The following is a 23,606-nucleotide window of genomic DNA, read 5'->3' as shown; positions in this document are numbered from 1 at the left end:
ATCCCATCCCATGACTGATAGGCTTTTTAAGAATTGCTCTCCCCGTTCTTCTAGTGCATAGGAGAAGCAGATCCTTTAGAGCAGGGGTTCCCTGCCACACAGTCACAGGGACAGGGCATGCTGCTCCCTTCTGCCAGGGGCAGCTGCGTGGGGGTGAAGCCTGGGTGTGCCCTCAGGTCTGTGCAGGGCTGTAATCCAGAGAAGTTCAGAGCAGTGATTCTGCCGCCTGTGAGGGTCAGCACTCCGCCTGCCCAGGGAGCTCCCCACGGTGCTGCAGGACAAAGCTCTGGGTGAGAGGAGCGACCCCCAGCAGGGCAGGTTTATTTTCCCACTGAGAGTGTGCTGAGTGGATCAGGACTGCTCACAACTCTAGCTCATGCACAGGAGATGTCTGAGGAATCTTTCAAGAGGAATATCAAGAGAAGGGCTACTTGAAAGAGAAGGTGCCTTTTTTCAGGCGTCCGGGCTTTCAGTTCCCTAATTTTGTCAGGGAGAAAAAAAGAAAGAGTTTTCTGTTTTATCAAGGAACTGGGACTCCTGAACATTCACTCTGAGAGATTAATAGGTTTGTGAGAAACCTCAGCAAGCTGCTTCATGCACACGTTAGCCTAGAGACAGCATCAGAATCACCTTTGTGGCCTCATAGGACTTTATGTGACCTGCTCCTTAGGATGTGCATGCACAGAGGTGCCCCTGGCAAGTACCCTGATCCGGGAGGTTCCTGTAGGGCAGAACTGAGCACACAGAGGTTGGGAAGGGGTCTGGGAGCACTGACCAGGAATACATGTTGGGACAGAGAAACAGCTGCCAACAGGGATAGCTCCAGGCAGCAGAGATGGGCAGGGAATGAGAGGGAACTGTTAACGGAAACATCATGGGAGAATGGAATTAGGCAAGTCATAGTTATTACTTTTGATGCTGACATCTTCCTCTGAGCGAGTCCCCTGTGTCTCCTCTCCCACCCAGCAGAGCCTCTGTCCTGACAGTCATGGGGTCCAGGGCATGAGCCACCTCCTCTGCAGCCAGACCTCCAGCAGAGGAGAGGAGCCTCTCTCCTGCCTTGGGCCTGTTTACTGCTGCCCGACAAAGGGGCTGAGAGTGACTGCCCTGCGATGTCACCCTCTGTGAGGTGGCATGCCCAGCTGGGTAAGGTGAAGGCTTTCCTGAGTGCCCATTTGTCTCTCTCTCCTTGCCTGCCTTGGCAGCAGAATCATGGTGGTGTTCCTTGTTTCCCCTCCTCTCCATGCTGCTCCTGTTCTTCTCTCGAGCTCCCTGGGGTTGGGGGGTTTTCAGCTGCAGTTCAGGCACCACCACTGTGAGTTGTGCAAGAGAGGGGTCTGCACTGGAGCAAGGTGTCCTCAACCCCCTTCTAGCCTGTGCAGCTCCAGGAAATGCAGTCTGTGGGATTGGGAATTGAGCTGACTCTCCCTTAAGGAGAGCTCATCTTCAGTCCTAACATCCTTTGACCGTTTCCCTGTCATGTCCTGCCAGACTTTGAGCTGCCCTCCAGAAGGGCACCGCTGCTTCATAGCATCTCTGTGATGTCTGAGAGACCCATGAAGAATTTGTAGAGATGCTGAGAGGATGGAAATGGTGTTGGAAAACTGTATACGGGCAGCTGAAAAGAGCCCTGTGTTCTTGCCTAGAAGGGGAGTGCGGAGACCTCTCTCTGGTACCCTGAGAAAGGGAGAGATGGTTGGACATCTGTGGTTTTGAAACTGGACTCATCTGCTCCTAGCAGTGGCTGATTTCTTTCTAGGGCAATGTATGAGAGTGATGGTCCTCCAGCTCAAAGTGGTGTGAGCACAGGACAGCTGGGAACAAGGCTAATAGACAGACAAGCTGTTCTCACTTTGTACTAAGTGGCAGTGAATCTTTGTTTTTAAAAACTCACAGTAGAAATACTGAGAATTTGTGCCGTTGAGGAACGCTCCCCACGGGTGACAAGGACATCTAAAAGAAAACAAACTTTATTAAAAATTCCCTAAAACTCTGTTTCTCAACTCTCATTCTTTAGAGCAGGTAATGAAAACAGTGAAAAGCCATTCCACAGGACAAATAGACTTTATTTGACAGAAATTGTGAGTGTCAGAGCTGTTGAACCCTGTTCCCATGTTCCCGCTACTGTACAGCAGGACTGACTCCTCTGGAGCCCTGGGGCAGAGGCTTCTGCTCCTCACAGCACACTCAGCCAGCACAAACCAGACCTCAAGCACGGTACCTGCCCAATGATCCTCCCCAAAAAAAGAGAGAGGCAATGTGGTGTTTTCAAAGAGAAATGTTACTTTTTTTCCTAGGAAGGTCTCTCCTACCTTCTCAATGTCTTCTCCTCTTTAGACAGTCCCCAAAGCCGAGTGGGACCACATGGCCAACAGCAGCTCCTTCAACGAGTTCCTCCTCTTGGCATTTGCAGACACACGGGAGCTGCAACTCTTGCACTTCTCACTCTTCCTGGGCATCTACCTGGCTGCCCTCCTGGGCAACGGCCTCATCATCACAGCCGTAGCCTGTGACCACCACCTCCACACCCCCATGTACTTCTTCCTCCTCAACCTCTCCCTCCTTGACTTGGGCTCTATCTCCACCACTGTCCCCAAATCCATGGCCAATTCCCTGTGGGACACCAGGGCCATTTCCTACCTGGGATGTGCTGCCCAGGTCTTTTTCCTCTTTTTCTTATGTTCAGCAGAGTTTTATCTCCTCACTGTCATGGCCTATGACCGCTTTGTGGCCATCTGCAGACCCCTGCACTATGGGACCCTCATGGACATCAGTGCCTGTGTCAAAATGGCAGCAGCTGCCTGGGCCAGTGGTTTTCTCTGTGCTCTCCTGCACACTGCTAACACATTCTCAATACCACTCTGCCAAGGCAATGTCGTGGAACAAATCTTCTGTGAAATCCCCCAGATCCTCAAGCTCTCCTGCTCAGACACCTACCTCAGGGAAGTGGGGGTTAGTGTGGCTACTCTTTCTGTAGTGTTTGGGTGTTTCATTTTCATTGTGGTGTCCTACGTGCAGATCTTCACTGCTGTGCTGAGGATCCCCTCTGAGCAGGGCCGGCACAAAGCCTTTTCCATGTGCCTCCCGCACCTGGCCGTGGTCTCCCTGTTCATCAGCACTGCAATGTTTGCCTACCTGAAGCCCCCTTCCCTCTCCTCCCCAGCTCTGGATCTGGTGGTGGCTGTTCTGTACGCGGTGGTGCCTCCAGCAGTGAACCCCCTCCTCTACAGCATGAGGAACAAGGAGCTCAAGGAGGCACTGAAGAGATTGATGCAGTGGGTACAAGGTCAGCGCCAGTAACTGTCCCACATTCATTCACTCACCAGGACATCCGGCATCAAGGCTGTCTGTTGTGCATTTCTTTCTTTCTGTAGTTTCCTCTTTTACGTCCATGTTAAAAAACAAACACAAATATCCAGTTCACGCCCTATCTCCTCAGGAATCTCTCATTTGAATCTGATCCAGGCTTCTCCCTTCATCAGCAGAGACAGAGGAACCTCAGAGCCTGCTAGTCTGAGCTCCTTCGGATGCCCCGAGTGCATTGAGGAGAGTTTGGTTTTGGCAGTGTCTGCTTTGGCACTACCACAGCAGGTATTTCCTCGCTGCAGCCCTCGCATGGGGGCTGCAGCTTTTCTGGAGACACATCCACCCACAGCAGCAGGACTTTCTCTTTTCAGGCCTGCTCTCCTCCCTTCCAAACTGTCCTGATATGCTCTGATGTGTGCATATAGCCTAAGCGCTTTGCTAACGTGATGGTGGTAGGATTGTGCATCCCTGTGCATTCCTGTGAGCTCACGCAGGACCAGGCACTGAGCACCCTTATGCCAGATGTGGCCTCCAGAACAGCATTTCTACAATAAAAAGAGATCCCCTCAATGATGTCTGGCCTTTTTTCAGAAGATGGAGTCAAAAATACACCCAAGGGACTGAACCACTAAGGGATCTACTTGCAAACTCCAGGGCTGCAGGGGATGAGCTCAGAGTCCCAGGGTGATCTGTTAGGGACAAGGGGATGGATCTGAGGCTCATTTCTCAGTGACCAGTGCCAGTGGAGATGGGCAATGGTCTCTGAATTGCCTGCCTGGGGCTGTCCCACAGGTGACAGTGCTGATGAGAGATGCCCATCCTTCTGGAGGGGAATCAGTTCCCCCAGGAGAGCTCAGGGGATCTCCAGGGACAGCATGTGCCTGGAGGTGGGCAGTGAGTGGAGCCTCACAAAGTGAGGTCCACAGTGGAGTAACTAGAAGGTAAAGCACTAAATCCAGGGATGCATGGGGAAAAAAGGGTTCTGCAATTACAGGAGAGGCAGTGGGGAGCTAAGCAGCCCAGGGAAGGGGCACTGGAGAGTGATTCCTGAACCCTCAGTGAAACACCACAGGCTGGAGCTAGTGCCCACCCAAACACATCTCCTGCCATTGCAAATGTCCTGGGGTCACTCTGAGCTGACCTGATCCTGTCCCCGTCCTGCTGACCTTACTCCCCATCTCTGCCTCAGACCTACCCCCTCACTACAGTCAGGAAAGCCTTGGCAAGAAAAGCTGTGACCTGAGCAGATCCCAGAGAAGGTTGTAGGTATAAAAGGTGACCCTAGCTCCATAGCAACTCCTGCCTGACAGCCAATTTAAAGGTGTAAGCAGGAGAGCTTTGCATTTGGGACCCCTTCCCAGGTAACACTGCACAGAAAGTCTGAGCTGGGCAAAAAAGTGAGCCAGGCACTTGGGCCTGATTTTACGATGCATAGTTATGACCACAGGTTTTTCTGTATCACAGCTCAACAGTTTATGAACCATTTGTGCCAGGGTTCCTACTATAAAGATTATGTTGTCAGGAGCACCATGAGCGGGGCTGCTCCCTGTGGGAAGCAGAGCCAGGAGCTGAGGGTGCCGGTAAGGCAGGGCAGGGCAGGGTCCCACTGATGAGAGCTGCCATCCCACAGTGCTTGGACAAGAGGAGCAGAGCAGGTTTGGAGATGGTAACTGGGGTCAGGAACAGTCCAGCAATGGCCAGACAAGACTGTAATGCTCCAGCCAGCCTTGCTTTGTGCAGGAGGTTGGAATGGAGACCTCCAGATGCCCCTTCCCACCAAAATGCCTCTGCAACTCCATGAATTCCTGTTCCTCAGCCTCTGTCCCAGCACAGCTGGGACAGGGACAAGAGCACCTGGGGCAGGGCAGAACAAGCACAGCTGGGAGAGCATCAGTGGAAGATCTAAAGGTGCCTGGCTCAGGCCTGGGCTTTGGAAATCTCCCTCACGCACCCCAAGAGGCTCTGTCTGCCTCTTCCACCCTGCCCTGTGCTCCCCTCCTGCCAGCCAAAGTGGAGTCCAGCATCGCCTGGGGACTCTCTTCCCCATGAGGAGCAGAGGGAGGGCCTTCACCAGCCCCACACTGCCATTTCCAACCCCAGCCTTTGCAACTGTGTGTGTGTGGCTCTGCCCACTTGCCTTTCCCAGTCACGGCTGCACTGAAAACCATGAAAATCCCAGTGTTCCTGCCCCCAAGCTGGCATCCACCACACGCCCAGAACCTGGCCAGATACAAAGGCATCGCCCACCAGTGCTCCAGCCATGTAGCTAAGGGCAGGGGTCTTCGCCCCAATTTCCCTGCTCCTCCCCTGCTCCCGGCACCGCTGCTGCTGTGCCCATGTCAAACCCTCCTGCCACCAGACTGCCCCAGGGCCCGAGGCAGCTCCAGCTCCCTCCAGGGCTGCACCGGAGCCTTTCAGGAGTGGGCTGAGGCAGAGCTGGCACCAGAGACTTCTGACATGAAAAGGGCTGGGTTATTATTAAATGACTATTAAATGAGCCTCCAGAGTCTGGGGGATCTGCGCACCGGGCCCCTGCCCAGCCCAGCCTGTGCCCCACACAGGGGTCAGCAGACAGCCATGCGCTGGGATCTGCCGTGACCTGGTGCAGAAGAGAGGCCCTGCAAGGCTGGCCTTTTCCTCTCCATGGGGATATGGAGACCTGCAGGAGGATGGAGCTGGCCATGCACCACCCCACAGCTGGGGTCAGCAGCCAGTGCTGCAAAGGGCTGATGTGAGGGGCTGCTCTGGGACGATGGCCCTGGGGCAGCTTCCCCAGTGTGTCCGTGCAACACAGGGAGCAACCTGGGCTCTTCTTTCCTGCACCCATCATGTCCTGCTGCCTTTCCCAGCAGACCTGCATTTGCCCTGCAAGGACACGGCTCTCTGCTCCCACACTACTGTTGACACGCAGTAGCTGCCTGCTGGCATTCTTCTCCTCCTGGGTCCTTTCCAGACCAGACCAGACCCTCCCCACCTCTCCCCACCTCCCCTGCCCTCTCCCCAGCCCACCCAGCACAGCAGACCAGGCTGGGGTGGCCCCGCAGCAGTGCCTGTGGCAGGGGGCTGCAGAGCTCTGGGCACTCACCCCACAGCCCCAGCCCCTCTGCAGGCCACAGCAGCTGCTGGGGGGCAGAGAGGGGTGTCAGCCTCCCCATCAGCCCCACACCTGGGGGCCAGCAATGGCACAAGGAAATGGAGGCCAGGCACTCCAGGTCTCCACTGCTCTCATGACCAGAGATCCTTCACCCTGGCTGCCTGCAGCCCCTCCGGCAACTCCTGTGGCCCCAGGGATTGAGCAGCCTGCCCACTCCAGGCACATGCTGGCCCTGGAGATCCTCTGTGCTCCCTGGGTGGCTTCATATCCCCTTCCAGCAGGGATGGCATCTGTCACCAGCCCTGTAATATGTGGGACAGTCCCCGGCAGATGCCTCTTGACCACTCACCCCCTCCAGGGGCACTGGCCACCCGCAAGGGACAGCTCAATCCAGCCCTCCTTCCCTAACACATCACTCTACGAGCTGATGCCCCTTAGCCCATGCAAAACCCAGGCACAGCAACAGGGCCTTTTTGGGTGCAATTCCCTGAGCACATTCTTGGCTCCAGATGGGAAGAAGAGCCCATCGTTTAGGCAGAGTACTGAGAAAATCCCCTTTTATTACAGAGAAGCTGTGTGAGTGGTCAGCTCTGACACAGTGATGGGCAGATTTACAGAAAGCCTCCGGGTCAGACAGATCGGGCTTGTATCTCTGGAGAAGTGGGATGCATTCAAACATTTGTGCACAAACATGAGTATCACAGATAGAATGTGCAAAACAAAAGAGTTGCTAGAGATAAACTGGAAATGACTTGTGAAGAGAGGTGGACAGCTTATTGCTGCTGAAATACTGCCAGTTGAATCATTTTCCTCAGTGCCTCCTTGAGCTCCTTGTTCCTCATGCTGTAGATGAGGGGGTTCACTGCTGGAGGCACCACCGAGTACAGAACAGTCACCACCAGATCCAGAGCTGGGGAGGAGATGGAGGGGGGCTTCAGGTAGGCAAACATGCCAGTGCTGATGAACAGGGAGACCACGGCCAGGTGCGGGAGGCACATGGAAAAGGCTTTGTGCCGGCCCTGCTCAGAGGGGATCCTCAGCACAGCAGTGAAGATCTGCACGTAGGACACCACAATGAAAATGAAACACCCAAAGCCTAAACACATACTAACCACAAGAAGCCCAAGTTCCCTGAGGTAGGAGTCTGAGCAGGAGAGCTTGAGGATCTGGGGGATTTCACAGAAGAACTGGTCCACAACATTGCCTTGGCAGAGTGGTATTGAAAATGTGTTAGCGGTGTGCAGGAGAGCATAGAGAAAACCACTGGCCCAGGCAGCTGCTGCCATTTTGACACAAGCTCTGCTGCCCATGATGGTCCCATAGTGCAGGGGTCTGCAGATGGCAACAAAGCGGTCATAGGCCATGACTGTGAGAAGAGAATACTCTGCTGATATAAAGAAGAGAAGGAAAAAGACCTGGGCAGCACATCCCAAGTAGGAAATGGCCTTGATGTCCCACAGGGAATTGGCCATGGATTTGGGGACAGTGGTGGAGATGGAGCCAAGGTCAAAGACAGAGAGGTTGAGGAGGAAGAAGTACATGGGGGTGTGGAGGTGGTGGTCGCAGGCTATGGCTGTGATGATGAGGCCGTTGCCCAGGAGGGCAGCCAGGTAGATGCCCAGGAAGAGGGAGAAATGCAAGAGCTGCAGCTCCCGTGTGCCTGCAAATGCCAGGAGGAGGAACTCATTCAAGGAGCTGCTGTTGGACATTTGCTCCTTTAGGGCACAGGAGGATTTTCTAAGGAAGAAGAGACATTGACAAATTAGGACACCCTTGTCTGAGCAAAGATTTCTCCTAAAACCCTCCCAAACACACACACATTACCTCTCCCCATCTCAGCAGCACCATTATTGAGCTCCGTAGCTCAAGCTCTGGTTTGTGCTGGCTGAGTTTGCCATGAGGAGCAGTAGCCTCTGCCCGTGGGCTCCGGAGGAGTCAGCCCTGACCTACAGCACTGCGTACATGCAAACTGTGGTGACCAAAATTTACATTCCCAGTTCCGGTCAGATTTACTCCACTCATAATGTTGAAGGGATTTTCAGCATTTTCACTCCCAGTTCCAAATAATGCGGGTGCATGAATACTTTTGAAGCTTATTGTGTTTTCTTTAGCTGACTCTGTCACATCTGAGGAGGATTCCTGGAGGTAGAAATCCTCAGCATTGCTGCTGCACTCAGAGGGACCAGCTGTGATTCCTGGGAGGCAAAAGGATTCACTCTGGCTTTAGTGCAGAGGCAGGAGAGCTGGCCTGTCCATCTGCCTTGTTCCCAGCTGCCCTGTGCTCCCACCTCGAAGGTGGAGGACAGTTGCACTTGTGTTTCCCCCCCCCCCCCCCCAAAAGAAACGACACTGCGGAGAGCAGAGGAATCCACTTCCAAAGTGCCCATCAGCACTCTTCCTGAGGGTGTGTGAGGCAGGTCTCAACCCTCCCCTTCTCGCCAGCAACACCTCGGGCTCCTTCCAGCTGCCCACATCCAGCCTCCCAGCAGCATGTCCATGGCCTCAGTATGGAGGTGGCTTCTCCCTGGGGCACCTAGAGAACACCCAGCTGCAATGGGAGAGCTGGGCCCTTCTGGAGGGCAGCTGCAGCCCAGCCAGACACCCCAGGGAAATGGCAGAATGTCCTAAGGATGGGGTGTCCTGACAAGAGAGTTGGCACATTCCCAGCACCCCACACTGCACTGCCCAGAGCGCCACAGGCTAGAGGGGCACTTGGGCACCTCACTGTCAAGGACACATCTGCATGGCAGGACCTGCAGGGTCAGTGTTGTCTGAGCTGCATCAGAAACCCCCCTGCCCAGAGAGTCCAAGCAGAAGGACAAGGGCAGCAGGGGCAGGTGGCAAACACGGCGCAATGCCATGACATTTGTGCCCAGGGAGGCAGGGACAGGCAGGCACAGAGGGGCACTCAGCAGTGTCTCCTCCCCTGCATGTCCAACTGCCGAGGAAACGACCCCTGCCCTGGACCCCACAGCCTTGAGAGCAGAGGGCTGTGCTGGCTGGCAGAGGAGAGGAGGTGCTGGAGTTGATGGTTCCCTCTCACACTCTGAGCATGACTCTGCTGCCTGGAGCCGTCCCTGCAGGCAGCTGTTTCTCTGTCCCCACGTCTCTGCCCTGCCAGTGCTCACAGACCCCATCCCACCCGCTGGGTGCTCAGCTCTGCCCTGCAGAAACCTCCCGGGGGCAGGACACTGCCCAGGGCACCTCCCTGTTTGCAGGTGCTCCGGAGCAGGGGAGACAAGCCTTGGTGAGGCTGGAAAGGTGCTGCTGGCTCTGTCTGTAGGCTTCAGGGTGGATGAAGGCACTTGCTGAGTGCCTCCCAGAGCTGCTCCTCTCTCAGTGTCACTGTTTTGGAGCCTCTGTCCCCTGTCTTAACCTGACAGATTCATTCCCATTTCACCCCACTCAAACAGAATCAAACTGAAAGCACAGACTCATGACAGCTCCTTCCCTTTCATGTTTCCCCTGCCTTGACCTGCCTTTTGAAAAGGCCCCTCCAGAAATGTCCTGGGAGTGAGCTGGAGCTGTGAGCAGTCCTGACCCACGCAGCTCCCTCTTGACAGGACCTGCCCTGCTGGGGGGTCTCTCCTCCCACCCACAGCTTCTCCCCACAGTGCCGTGGGGAGCTCCCTGGGCAGGCTGAGTGCTGATCCTTGCAGGCAGCAGAGTCACTGCCCCAGGCACACAGCACCCTGGGGTGCAGGGACACTGCTCTGAATTCCAGCCCATGCAGACCTCTGGGCACACCCCAGCTTCACAGCCCTGCAGCATCCCTGTGAAAAGATACCAGGCTGCCCTTTCCCTGTGATGGTGTGACAGGGAATCCCTGCTCTGAAACATCTCTCCCTCCCCTGCAATGGAGAAACCGGGAGAGTGATCCTTAGAAATCTAATCGTGTGACTGGATGGATTTGGAAGACCTTGCCAGGAACCTCACTAGCACTATCCTGCAGCCAGAGACTTACCGTGTCTAGCGCTGTGAAGATTTCCCCCACAAGCAGCTCTCCTCTGTCCTCCCACTCCACACTGCCTTCCACTTCTCTCTGTCTTCTCTCAGCTCATGTCAGCAGCAGCAGGCAGTGCCCGCAGCCCTGCTGCTCCTTGCAGAGGAGCTGCTCCTGCACACAGCTGTGTCTGGGCAGTGCTGCCAGGTTGCCATGAGCTCCCTCCATCCCAGGAGCCTGGCCCCACTCAGGAGCAGAGGCCCAGCTGAAGGCCTGAATTTCTCTGTCCCTTGTGCTCCCTCCTCCTGGGAAATGTTCACTGAGGTAAACTAAAATAATCACCGATGGTCCCTCTCCAAGCACTGAAGGAAGACTGATTGCAGCATTGCAATTTGTCTCATCAGAGCAGGGTTATTCGCAAGAGGTGGAAACATCCCATTCTGGAAACCCCTATTCCCATCTCTTAGCTAGGCAGGACCCCTAGATGGAGACATAAAATAGAGTTTGTTTTCCTGCTGTTCAGGTATTGTTTCCGATGAGTCAGTTTGGGCTTCTCAGGCTGCTTTAGATTGACGAGGGATTCAGATCCTTCCCATGAGCTCCACAAAAAATACACAGGAGGTGGGATTCCCCTTGCCCAGGCTGAAGTGAGCACAGCAGGGATGTCTGCATGCAAGGTCTTGGTCTAAGCTCCCATTATAATCCCTGGAGATGGAGGGTGGGAGTTAGTTGCTCACACACACAAACACCTGGTGACATTGGAAGAGACAGAGGTGGTCCAAGGCGTGTGCCAGTGTCTGCTTGCTCTGATGGAGCAAGTGTGACACCTACATCCTTCTAGAGCATGACTTGGCCAGGTAGGGAATTGCCTGGGCCACCTGAAATGATACTCCATGCCCACTGCTGCCAGAGCTCCACTCACTAGGAAGCTGAGACACAGGCAGATCTCGACATTGCAAACAGTTGATGCCATCCAGTGCAGGCACTTGATCAGTGACACAGCAATAGGCCTGCAGGGCCATGTCGGATGCCTGGGAGGTCCAGCACAACCATGGATCTCTAGCAGATACAGCATGGGACATATAGGAAAACCCTGCTGCTTTGGAGTGGTTGCTAGGCAAATGCCCCATGGCAATTCAGGTTTCCTACCAGTGCCCAAACACTTGGATCCTACCACTGCCTTCAGGCCAAGTCCATCCATCTACAGCCAAGTGTGCTGCATAAATGGGAGAAGCATGTCACACCAAGGTCCCTGATCCAGTCTCTGCACCCCTAAAAGCTGCTAACTTTCCTCCCCCTGAACCTCTTCTCACCCCCAGATGGTATGAACAGGGAATGGGCTAATGATGACCTCAGGGTGGCTGGATTACAGGCTGCCCAGGGCCAGGGACTTCTTCAGTGGCACCTTGTCCTGTCTGGAGATCAGTTCACCTCTGTCACAGGCCCCAAGGTGCTGCAGAGTCAGCTCAGGCAGCAAACCCCTCTCCTGCCATTCCTGCACAGCCCAGCTCTGTTTCTCCCTGGCCTTGGGTACTGCAGGGTTTGCCCTCTTAGTGGGAACCTCCTTTCACCATTACATTGCCACCTGCTATCCATGCCAGCATGTCTCTGCTCTGAAGTGGGGCCAGTGCACACACAGTGTCCTTGGCTCTTGGTAACAGGTGTCACCATTACAAATCTGTTCTCTGTGCCACAGCTGAGGCTCTGCAACCCAAATATACAGAATTGCATGCATCCTGGTGCACAGAGAGGAACAGATAGAGATGCACAAGCTGTCACAGGCCTGAAACAGGTTTGGAATAACTGAGATGTGGTGGGACTGCTCGCATGACTGGAGGGCTGTGATGACAGGGTACAAGCTCTGCAGGCAAGATGGTTAGGGAAGATGAGCAGGGGGGATGCTGTTTGTGTGAAGGGACAGTTCAGATGTATGGAGCTCTTGTACGGGATGGAAGAGGGCTCCAGAGAGGAAAAACAGCCCACAGTAGATGTGAGTTGAGTGAGCGATGACTTGCAGGAACTCAACCCATACAAGTCTCCAGGACTGGACGGGCTGCATCCAAGGTCACTGAGAGGGCTGGCTTATATAATAACAAGGCCAGTCTCTACCACCTTTTATAAGGTTGCATAGACCAGGGGAGGTCCCAATGAGCAGAAGGAGGAATGTATTGTGTCCATCTTCAAAAAAGACCACAAGGACAACCCAGGGAGCTGCAGGCCCTTCAGCCTCACTTTGGTGAGGAGTGTGTCATGCAGCAAATCCTCTCAGATCACATTTCTGGGCACATGAAGAATGTGCCTGGGAGCAGCCAGCATGGATTTACTGAAGGTAAATCATTCCTGACCCACCTAATTGCCTTCTGTGATCAAAGACCTGTGACTGTGCAGGAGCAGAAAGTACTGGATGTCACTTACCATGATTTTAGCAAGGTGTTGGACACTGTCTGCATGAATATTCTTGAATACAAGTAAGGCTTCACAATAAGATGGGTAGAGAACTAGGTGGGTAAAAAGCTGGTTGGATGATCGAGCTCAGAGGGGTTTTTTTGAATGGGTCATTCTTTACCAGGAAGCCAGGTAAAGGTGGAGTATTCAGGGTCTACACTGGACCTGTCTATTCTGACAGGTTCATCAGTGACCTGCAGCATGCAACTCTCATCATGTTTGTAGATGAACATCTAATCAGGAGGAAGAGGCAGGAAGATTGGGCTAGAGACCTCCTGAGGTCCCTTCCACCCTGAAGGAGTCCATGATTCTTCCCACTCTCGATATTCTCTTGTTGGTGCCTGGGAAAGGATGCAGGTTCCCTGTGACAGTGGAAGTAGGCCAGCTTTGTTGTTCTCCTCCAGGCAGAATTACTCAGATGCAGGGCTTCTTGGCAGGAATCCCCAAGACAGCCCTGATCAATACTTTGCTTTAAATTTCTTTGATTTTTTTTCTTTCTTCCCCTTTTAATCTTTTCTCTGTTACCATCCTGATCCCTTCCCCTACAATCAGCCCACTCCTGCTTCCCCTTAACTCTTTGGTGCTGCTTTGGCTTCTTCTTTTGTTTTTGTTTTTGTTTTTGTTTTTGTTTTTGTTCTGTTTTTGTTTTGACACAGGAGGAGCTACAGTCCAGAAGGATCTTGAGGAACTTGGGTGATTCGGACAACAGATACCTTATGAATATTTACAAGAAAAGTGTCAAGTCCTGTGCCTAGGTGGAAATAAACCTGTGCATGAGGAGGGGTTGAGGGACCTCAGCTTCTTTATCCTGCTGAAGTGGAGGTAGTAGAGTAGGAGCCTGTGACTGCTTGAAGGGTGGTATCAGAGATGATGGAGCTTTTCTTGGTAGTGGGAAACAGCATGAGAAGGAGGAAAAGCCACAAACAGCAGCTTGTGGGGTGTACATGTGACATTAGGAAAAGAAAATATCACTCATAGGGCAATGCTGTGGTGCTATAGGATACACAGAGGGAGTCTGTGTTCAGCCCCTGGCCTTGTGTGTCAAGGAAAAGCAAGTGAGGACAGGAGGACATCAGGAGGGGTTGGGAGATCCCAGGGTGAGTGCAAGGTTAGGAAGCAGGTTGGTTGTCTACTGTCTGCAAGGAAACAGGCACAGGCATGGGAAAGCATAAGGCAGCCTGAGGTGAAGATGGCTGAGGGCACTGCCAGGGTTGAAAGCTCCCAACACAGTGAGGTCTTTGTCCTCTTGGCTATGGCTGGAGTTTCTGCCACCAAGGCCCATGAGAAGGCCCCATTCCTTAAAGCACTGTGGCCTTGCTGCCTCCTTGTCCCTTGGGAGACCAAGAGGTGCCGTATCATGGTCCTGTGCTCGGCATTGTGTACCTCCACCCACATACTGCCCCCAGGAAGAGCCCTGAGCAAAGCATCATGGAAAGCATCACCCTACGCAGGGGCTGGCTGTCAGTGCCTGGCTGCTCTGCTTGACAACACACATCCAGGTTGACTTGGCATCACAGCCACCTGCACATTGCCTTTGCCTGCCTGCAATCAGGGCCTCCAGCTTTCTGCTCTAATCAGTCCCTGGGGAGACTTTGTTGGTAATGGCCCTCAGTGGGACCTGTTAACACTCCAAGAAACTTGGGATTTGCTTCTGACTTCAACTTCTTGAGAGGTTTTTTCACTCTTTTCTCAGCATCTGCAGTTCATGGGCTCAGCACCAAATGCACTCGAGGGGTCATTAAAAACCCTCTAAGAAGCCATGCCTCTTTCCATAATTTTCTTCAGTTCTTCAAGTCTTGTGTGGCTAATTAGAAAGTTTTCAGGTGTGTATTGAAATTAGGCAGATTTCAATGAGCACCTGAACAGAAGAAAGATGTCTGCTTCTTAAGCTTTCTTTATTCTTCAGTTTTCAGAATAAATGATACCCACATTCTCCAATTCATACTGACCCACTGGGTCTCTGAATGAAGTCTGGACATGTAGGAAAAGCAGTGTTTTTGATAGGAGACATGTATGGACAACCTTCCTCCCCAGCTCCCCAGCCCTGACAGTTCCCAAATCAGCCACTGGGGACTTAGATCACTCTTGTTAAAATCTAAGCTTTTTCCCCTCAAGTCTGTAGCTGAATGTTACAGCTCATGTGCACCAATTCCCACCTGCCTTCCTTAGAGAACTAGCTGCAAACAGACACAGAAGGGTTTGTCTTAATTGCTATCAAACAAAAATTAAGTTTAAAGATACAAAAGGTTAAAGATAAAAGACACTCCTCAACTCTATGTCAAGTCCAAGCTGCCTCCAGTGAGGTCCACTGCCCACAAGAAATAACCTTCCTTGAAATGTTTTCGACAGATAGATAGGAAAGGATAGACAAGAAACAGAACAAAGGAGCTGGCTAAAGAGACAATGAGACTGCTGAAAGATGAGGCAAGCTTCAGACTCCCAGAAGCTCAGAGCAGCAACTGGAGAGTTGAGAGGTATCTGAATGATAAAGAGTAGGAGGAGGAGGAAAACTGGGAAACGATGGAAAGTGCATATGTCCAGAGAGTCTGATGCGAATATGCCTGTAGAAATGACCAAGTTAATCAGGACACATGCAGATATGTGGGAGATCACTGAGATTACATCCACCGCCTAATAGACAGAGCCGTGGAAAAAGAAGGTCAGGGCAGATCAATAATTCTTCTCCCCAGATTAAGACCCTTCCTGAAGATTTCCACTCTTTCATCATAGCAAAACATTGACATTAAAATTAATGATTTCAGCTGATGAAAGTGGGGTCATATTTTTGAAATGTTGAAAAACAGCTCTTCACCTTTCCAGGCAGAGCTCAGGTATCCAACCACAACCACCCAGGGGCACTTTGGGAGGCCCTGGTGTCTTTGAGGTATCTGCCTGGGCCTGGCAGCTGTTGCAGAGGACCTGTGGGAGACAGGAGCCCCTGGGAGCTGCAGGTGGAGGCTGGGCAGAGGGGACCAGGGCACCTGCAATGGCATCACATGTCCATGACCCAGTGACTGCATCCCACCCCAGCTCTGAAAATCTCTTTCCTTTAAAAAAAAAAAAAAGAAAAGAAAAAACACAACATCCCCCTAAAGGACCATTATATTAAAAAAAAGAAAAGAAATCAAGAAAGATAATAAGGACACACAAAAATTAAAGATGAAAAGTATAACAGAACATTTATTTGCTTTAAGTCTTTCTCTTAATTACTTTCTTGTTTCATTTTCAATGTCATTTTCTGAACACTTCTGTTATAATCAGGCCTACACCATTAAACAAGATATTCTTGTGTCTCGCACAGATCCCAGTGCCCCAACACCACCCCCTGCCCACGGCTGTCCGTGCCACCTCTCACTCTTTGCACAGAGCATGTCATACACTGAGGTGTCGACCGAGAGAGGAAAGGAGGGGGACCAGCTTCAAGGAAACACTGTTTTTTTGGATGGCCAAATGTGCACAAATCTCAACATACCTGTGTTAGAGCGATGTCTTATAGGTGTCCCACTGAATCTAGCGACACTCCCTTTTCATTCCCTGCACCATCAATTGTTATGGAAGGTTAGGCTCACTGGCCACCATAACAGGGCCCGGCACTAGGTTCCTGCTGAAAAAGTCTGGAGCCAAATGAAAGCAAATTAAATAAATAAATTTTAGTGATGCACATGCCATAATTACAGCTCCAGCTGGGTGCCTTTGAAGAGGGACCCTGAACAAAGAAATCCTTGGGCAATTATAAATTTCCAACTTAAGTTTCCCACCCCTCACGTGGTAGTTCAGACCAATAGCAATATTCAGGTCTGGGGTCTCCTGCTCCTTATTGGGTCTCATTGTTGTCCCTAGGCAGGCTGTGTTTTTTTCCTTATTTTCACTGTTGCAGTTTCTGCTGACGGATTTCTTTCTGCTGCCTTCGTTCCTTGTTGGGTCCTGCCGTTGTCTCTCAAGGTCCTGACACCCTGCACAGGCCTTATTTCAAAGTCTTGACATCCTCCCTTTGGGAGTGTGAGACACAGGAACACAGACTGCTTGTAACTCCCTTCTCTTCCCAGCCTGAACCAGCTCTGGGGCCCTTTCTTACTGAACTAGGTGAAAGTTCCTCATGTTCTCTGAGTGCGGCCTAAGGCTTCAGCAAATTTAGCGCCTCATGCTAAGCAAGTTTTATATAAGTTGTGCTAAGTGGCTACCTCTAATTTCCTTACCACAGTTTGATGATGGGTGGGTGAGCTGAACTGTGCAAGGCCTCCTGGGACAGCCCTGCACCACTCTAGAAGGAACTGACCCTCACTTGCTGTTATCCACACCTCACTGCCAAGAGGGCACCTTTGTCCAAATTAGCCTCAGATCCACACGTGGGATGTCATCTCACAGGGGTTCACTTGCAAAGAAGAGTCCACAAGTGAGCTAATACCCAGGCTGTGCCCGAGCTCATCAGGCAGGAGCTTCAGAACCTGCAGGCCTCAACCAGCTCAGTGACACATTGCAAAACGTGCTCAGCTGAGTTGGACACCTGAACTGTCAGGTCAGAAATGACTCCCTTAGAGAAGAGAGGAGCACATGGAAAGGTGAGGAACATAATTGTGAGGGGCCTTGCAAGTTATCTGCAGAAAACAACTTCAGCTTTGCAAGTTGGTTCTCAGCTATAACCCCTGAAGTATTTCCTGCTGACTTGCAGGAAAGTGCTTGAGCATCACAACTCACTGCAGTCACTGTACATCTGGGAGAAGTGTTTTCAAAGGACAATTATCTTCTGAAGAAATACTTTGTCTTTGGAAGTTTCCTTATTTTGCCCACTTTAAAAGCTAATGATTATAGAACTGCCACTTGAAGGAGCGCCTCTGAGTGCTCCACTGTGGCAAGATCATATCCTGTTTATTTTGTGGGTGAAAAAACCCATGTGATCTAAACTGCTCTCTGTGGCCTCCTGCTAGATGTCGGACCCTGGATGTCCTGTGTCAGAGCCCAGGGCAGTGCGCAGGGTGCAAGGAGCAGCAGAGAGCCCAGAAGCAGCGAGGCCTTCAGCAGGAAGAGCTCAACATCCTCTCTATAATTCACTGGATTGGAGGGGATTTAATCAGATGGTTAAGTAATGGCTAATTAGGGGATACTACTGCACTGTAAACAAAGAGTTTCTAGGGTCCTGCCATGTCACCTCTTCTAATCCAAATACTCTAAGCTGCATATTTCTATGTATTTCACAGTCTATGTGGCATACCTGGCTGCAGATCCTGGCAAGAGCTGAGGAAACTCAAGGCCTGAACCTCAGCGCACAGAAGGCAGCAGGCTGCCAGCATCCCTGGCTCTGGCCACCAGGGCAGCCTGTTCCCTGCGAGCCAAGTCACCTCCTCACCTCCAAGGGCTCCCCAGCTCCCCAGCCTGCCAGCACTCCCCACACACACCACTGCTCTCTCCAGACACATCCTACCATGACAAGTACCAAGACACTGGGGCCACCACCTGTCCCCACCACAGGGCACCCCACCACTGTGACACCCCCACCCCCCACCCCTCCCCTCACAGAGGGTTCCCAGCCAAAATGTGCCTCTGCAACAGCAGGGACACACGGGGCACAGCACCACACAGGGCAGCAGCCAAGTGACCTGCAAAGGCCCCAAAACACACACATACCAACTCTCCAGCCCTTCCATTCCCTTCGATTCCTGCAAGACCTTCCAACATGGACTTCCTCTGAATAGTCCCTCACAGCCCTGCACTGCTCACTTCCCACCTCCAGGAATCAAAGGACAGAGATATCCATCAGCTCTTGGAGAAAAATCTCAGAAGCCCCCTGGTATTTTGATGGGACAGAATTTTATGCAGCACACCGACACATAAAATCAGAGATTACTAACATCACTCCTCTCACCAGCACTCAACTCTTTTCTCAGCTAAAAATTCTAGTTGGACTCCCTCATCCATCGGCAGCAGGCTGTAATCCTATACTTAGCAAGACCTGCACAGTTAAAGTCCACTTCTGCATTCACCAGAGAACATCATCCACAGTTTAAATGTAGCACTACTAATTCATGATGAGGCAGCAGAATAACATTTGTGACAGATGGTGTGGAATATTGTTATCTACTTCTGCCTGATTTATTAGTTGCATCTCTATACTGCTGTAGAGCTCTGCAGGTGTCAATCCCTCCTCTGGATAGACTCACCAAACCCAGAAGTCACCTCACCACCAACATCCAAGCCATGGGCCTTCTCCTGGCCTAGCAGCTGCTCAGATAGAAGTGACCTCACAAGTCCATAGCCCCACCAGGTGTCTGCTGATGGCCTATGGGCTTCAGAGACACAAGTTGCCTCAAAATAACATCCCCAGCCATGAACATGCTGCTGCCCTACCAGGTACTCTGACCCAGGAGCCCTCACAATCTGCTTCCACACCTATCTGCCTGCTGCTGGCCTATCAGGGACTCAGGCAGAAGCGACCTCATCATCAACAGCTGAGCCACGTGCCTCCTGCTGCCTTATCAGCTACTGACAAAGAACTGATTTGACATGGGTGATTTTCTGGCCCAGCTCTCGCAGACAGCCATGACCTCCCTGCCCACAGCCCGGCCACGCAGCTATTGCCGCCCGCAGCTGCCCCTGCCTCCCCCAAGGCTCAGCCAGCTCCTGAGCGGCCGCCCGGACTCACCCCGGGGGCTCACAATGATCACAGTGCAGCAAAACACCCACTATGCACCAGTTACTGCCCCAAGAGAACATCAGCTCCTGCCTAGGTAGCACCTCCACCTGGCCCCTGAAACTTGGCAATTGCAGAAAGGCCTGCAAGTATTTCTGGGCAACATCTCCTAACAGGAGGATTGCATGGGAGCAGCGACCATGGAGCTGGAGACAGCAGGGCTTCATGGCCCAGGCAGAGGGAGAAGCCTTCCCGCAACTCCCAAGTCTGGTTCCTGCCCCAGTGCTGAACACACCCAGCAAATCCTCCACACCCCCAGGACAACAAGCACTCTCCTGCTTGGGGCCCTGACACTCGGAGACACGGGCAAGGACTGCGGCCAGGGCATCTCAGCGGGTGGAACCAGCAGAGCCGGGATTCAGCAGCTCTGCAGCCCGGCCTGGGAGCAGGGCTAATGGCACCGGCCAGGGCAGCACTGGCCGCCCAGCAGCTGCCCAGGCCCTGCAGGAGCCCAGCAGCTCCCAGCACAGAGCTGCTCTGCAAACACCCTCCCGGCTGCTGCCAGGGCCGCAGGGCTGCGGCCCAGCAAGAGGCCCGGAGCAGCCGCAGCGGCTGGGGCCCGGCGGGACCCGTGGGGACAGCCTCTCTGCGAGCCCTGGGAAACGCCCTGTTCAGGACAAAAGGGAGCCTGGGGCAGGGCCCTGGCGAGGCCCCCAGCAGCCTGCTGCACTCCCATTGGCTGACGGAGCCATCAGTCCAGCCCAGCCCACCCTCCTCCCCTTGCCGGCCAATCAGAGGGCAGCACATGGGGCGATGCCATGGCAATGCTGCAGCCCTGTGTGACCCGGTGGGCAGTCCCTCCGCTCCCCTCCCTCCCCACCTCCCCACGGTGGGGCGCCATGTTATGGGCAGCAGCCCCAGCGCTCGGCAGCCCTCACGCTGTGCCCGGCAGGGCTGGGCCATGGCCAGGCAGGGGCTGCTCTCTGCGAGGCCGGGCTGGGCCCCGGTGCATCGCTCCGCAGGGCTGAGGAGCCCCGGGGCCCCGGGGCAGCCAGGGCCAGAGCAGCTCTGGGCCTGCCGGTGCTGGGCAGCAGATGTGTGGGGCCGGGAGGGGGTGGGGAGATGGCCCTGCTGGGCTCCCCCCAGCACTGCCCCCCACGGCTCAGAGAAACAGGCTTGGGGTCAGCAGGGACTTGTGGGGTGGCCATGGCACCCCCACCTGTTCCCAAGCTGCTCCCCCAAACAGGCTGTCTTTTGGGTGCAGAGGTCTGACCCCCATTTGCAGGAGGACAGGGGCTGCGGCCTTTGGAGGACAACATCTCTGAGCCCAAACATGCTCTGCCAAGTTGGCAGCATAAAAGGATCCAGGGGAAAGAAGAGAGGTTCTCCCAAACAAGTAGAAACCTCGGGGTTATTACCAGGCAAAGGTTTGATTTCCCATTTGGGCATTTCCAGCATGGTCTTGAGAGCCCCACAGGAGCTGCAGGACACCCCAGCTCCAGGACACAGGAGCCCTTTCCTGCCAGAGGCAGATTCCAAAGGGGGCCCACTCCCAGGGAAGCCTGGCCGTAGATTGCCCCACAAACTCCACAGGCAGATGGAGCTGGCCCCACAGGAGCCTTGGGGCTCCCAGGAGTCCTGGCTGCCACATTGTCCCCCGAGCCAGGCCAGACCCTCAGGCAGGGCTCCTGTGGCAGCCCCCCCACACCTTCCAGCCACTCCCGCAGCCCGGGACCCACAGCTGTTTTTGCAGTTAACAGTCTCTATGCAACACCTCAGGAAGGTGCTCCCGAAGCCCTTACCTTTGGAGAACTGCAGGAGTACTGAGAACAAGGAACTGTGGTCTGGGCTGATAGTCTTGGTCCAGCAGTTCTCCATCTCACTTGCCCCCTTGCCCTCAGCTCTTCTGTCCATCCAGAGAGAAAGGAAAAAGGATGCTCTTCCCATCTCATTACCCAAAACTCCTCTCGCTGCTCCTCTGCCGGCCATTGAGGGGCCCCAGCATGCCCCTGCTTCCTCTTATCCCGGCTCCGTGACATGGAGCAGCTCTGACAGGCAGCAGTGGGGAGCATGTGAGCAGTGCTCAGCAGCTCCCGGGCCTCGCAGGGAAGTGAGGACACTGCTGCGGCACTGGGCAGACCTCCCTGTGATGCAGCACATCCCACTGTGACCTCAGCTCCTGTCATCAGGGGACTGAGCAGGTCACTGCCATGGAGATGGCAGAGCCAGGGAGAGAGCAGACATTTCCCCTCACCTCACCTCCCTTCACCCCAGGTATTTGCCAAAAACTTGCTGATTAATTCTTCAGGAACATCTCCAGACAGTGCCAAAGGTTGTGACAGATCTAAAAGGGGGCCTTGGAGAGGTCACTTCTGCACCCCTGCACTGACAGGTCTCTGCACTGGGCAGACATGTGCAGGAAACTGGGGTTTGGGGGTTGGTTTGGAGGTTGGCAGTTTTTAAAGTCAGGATCAAAGTCATGTGGAATGAAACAGCACATAGTGTGGCCACAGGCTGAGATGCTTTGGTGAGCCTCAAAACTGGTTTCTGCTGTGGGCTGCGCTTTTTGCAGAAGCAGGATGTAGGACCATATGGGGAGAGGATACAGCCTTCCTCCTTGAGGCACCAAAGCAGGCTCTTTGTTTTGAAAAGTCCTCAGCAAGGTTTCTCGGTCTGTGGTGCTTAAGGTAGAGACGATACACCAGAAAAGAGCAAATGTGTCCTGAACACACAGCATCCTGAGAGCTTTATCTGGGACCCTGGTCCCTGCCATGCTTCATAGCCATGGTTACTGGAGTGCCTGAACATGATGCTGCCCATTAAGAGGAAAGAAAAAGAAAATATTCAGCAATGGTAAGAATGTGTGAAGTTTTGGAAAGAGGATTTTTTTTGTCAGTTATCACATTGAGTTATTTTTTGAGAAGATTTCAGCTTGTGACTAGATTCTCCTTTTGGGGCTTGATTCATTTGACCACACCGAGAGGCTGCTGCTGCCTGAGATGCCCTGGGATAGCTGCTGTGTTCCCACGTGGTGCTGGAGACTTTGGAGGCGGCTCCTACAGGACCTTTAGCTTGTCATTTGGAAATGTATCTCCAAACACCTCAGTTGAGAAACCTATTTCCCTCCATGGACTAGAGAGGGAAGTCCCAACAGCTGGCTTAGACAGAGACATCTGCACTGATAGGGTCTGGCATGGGGTGAGATCAGCCTCCTCCCTGTTGTCCCCTAAAATGAAGTCACACTTCACTGACTTCCTGCAGGGAATGTCAAGGGCATGTGGCTAGATGTTTTAGGGCCTCCTTTCAAGCAGCACTTTAAGACTGGTATGCTGAGATTTGTGCAAATTTGGCCATCCAAAAATAGACAAAGCTGGTCGCCCTGCTTTCCTCATCAGTCGAGAGAGCCCGAAGCCTCACAGTGAGATGTGCTCTGTGCAAAGAGTGAAGAGTGGCACGGACAGCGATGGGCAGGGGTGGTTTTCTGAGTACCAGCACTATGTGAGACACAAAAATATCTTGTTTAACAGTGCGGGCCTGATTATAGCAGAACTGTTTAGAAAATGACATTAAAAATGAAACAAGAAAGAAATTGAAAAAAAGAGTTTTAAAGCAAAGAATCGTGTTTTTATACTTTCCAGCTTTTCTTTCTTGTTTTTTTTGTGTGTGTGCTCTTATGTCTTTCTTGATTTGTTCTGTTTCGGTATACTAGTCTTCTGGGGTAATTATGCATTATCTTTTGTCTGAAAAAGAAAGTGATTTTCAGAACTGGGCTGGGATGCAGTCACAGGGTCATGGACATGTGGTGCCATTGCAGGTGCCCTGGTCCCCTCTGCCCAGCCTCCCTCTGCAGCTCCCAGGGGCTCCGGTCTCCCACAGGTCCCCTGTGAGGGCTGCCAGGCCCAGGCAGGTCCCTCAGAGACGCCAGGGCCAACAGCCTCATCATCACAGCTATAGCCTGCAACCACCGCCTCCACACCCCCATGTACTTCTTCCTCCTCAACCTCTCCCTCCTCGACCTCGGCTCTATCTCCGCCATGGTCCCCAAATCCATGGCCAATTCCCTGTGGAACATCAGGGCCATTTCCTACTCAGGATGTGCTGCCCAGCTCTTCCTGTTTTTCTTCTTCTTTGGAGGAGAGTTTTATCTCCTCACTGTCATGGCCTATGACCGCTTTGTGGCCATCTGCAGACCT

General features: G+C 53.0%; 2 protein-coding genes across 2 annotated transcripts; one reads left to right on the top strand and one right to left on the bottom strand.

The window, feature by feature from the left end:
• The first annotated feature begins 2,364 nt into the window (after positions 1 to 2,364).
• On the top strand, positions 2,365 to 3,300 carry LOC135326361 (olfactory receptor 14A16-like). The gene has a single exon (XM_064504243.1). The coding sequence runs from the start codon at positions 2,365 to 2,367 to the stop codon at positions 3,298 to 3,300; it is 936 nt and encodes a 311-aa protein (XP_064360313.1).
• A 3,873-nt stretch (positions 3,301 to 7,173) lies between these two features.
• On the bottom strand, positions 7,174 to 7,728 carry LOC135326360 (olfactory receptor 14A16-like; the record flags this gene model as incomplete). The annotated part of the gene is made up of 1 exon (XM_064504242.1): positions 7,174 to 7,728. A coding segment is annotated over one exon (555 nt), but the record flags the coding sequence as incomplete, so codon positions are not given.
• Between the last annotated feature and the right edge of the window lie 15,878 nt (positions 7,729 to 23,606).

Source organism: Dromaius novaehollandiae, unplaced genomic scaffold, assembly GCF_036370855.1.
Source record: "Dromaius novaehollandiae isolate bDroNov1 unplaced genomic scaffold, bDroNov1.hap1 HAP1_SCAFFOLD_27, whole genome shotgun sequence".
Lineage (NCBI taxonomy): Eukaryota > Metazoa > Chordata > Aves > Casuariiformes > Dromaiidae > Dromaius > Dromaius novaehollandiae.
Note: the sequence above shows the minus strand (reverse complement) of the source record. Positions and strands in the feature narration are given on the sequence as shown.

Excerpts from the sequence above, each read along its gene's own strand:
- LOC135326361 (XM_064504243.1), top strand. The coding sequence starts at position 2,365 with ATGGCCAACAGCAGCTCCTTCAACGAGTTCCTCCTCTTGGCATTTGCA.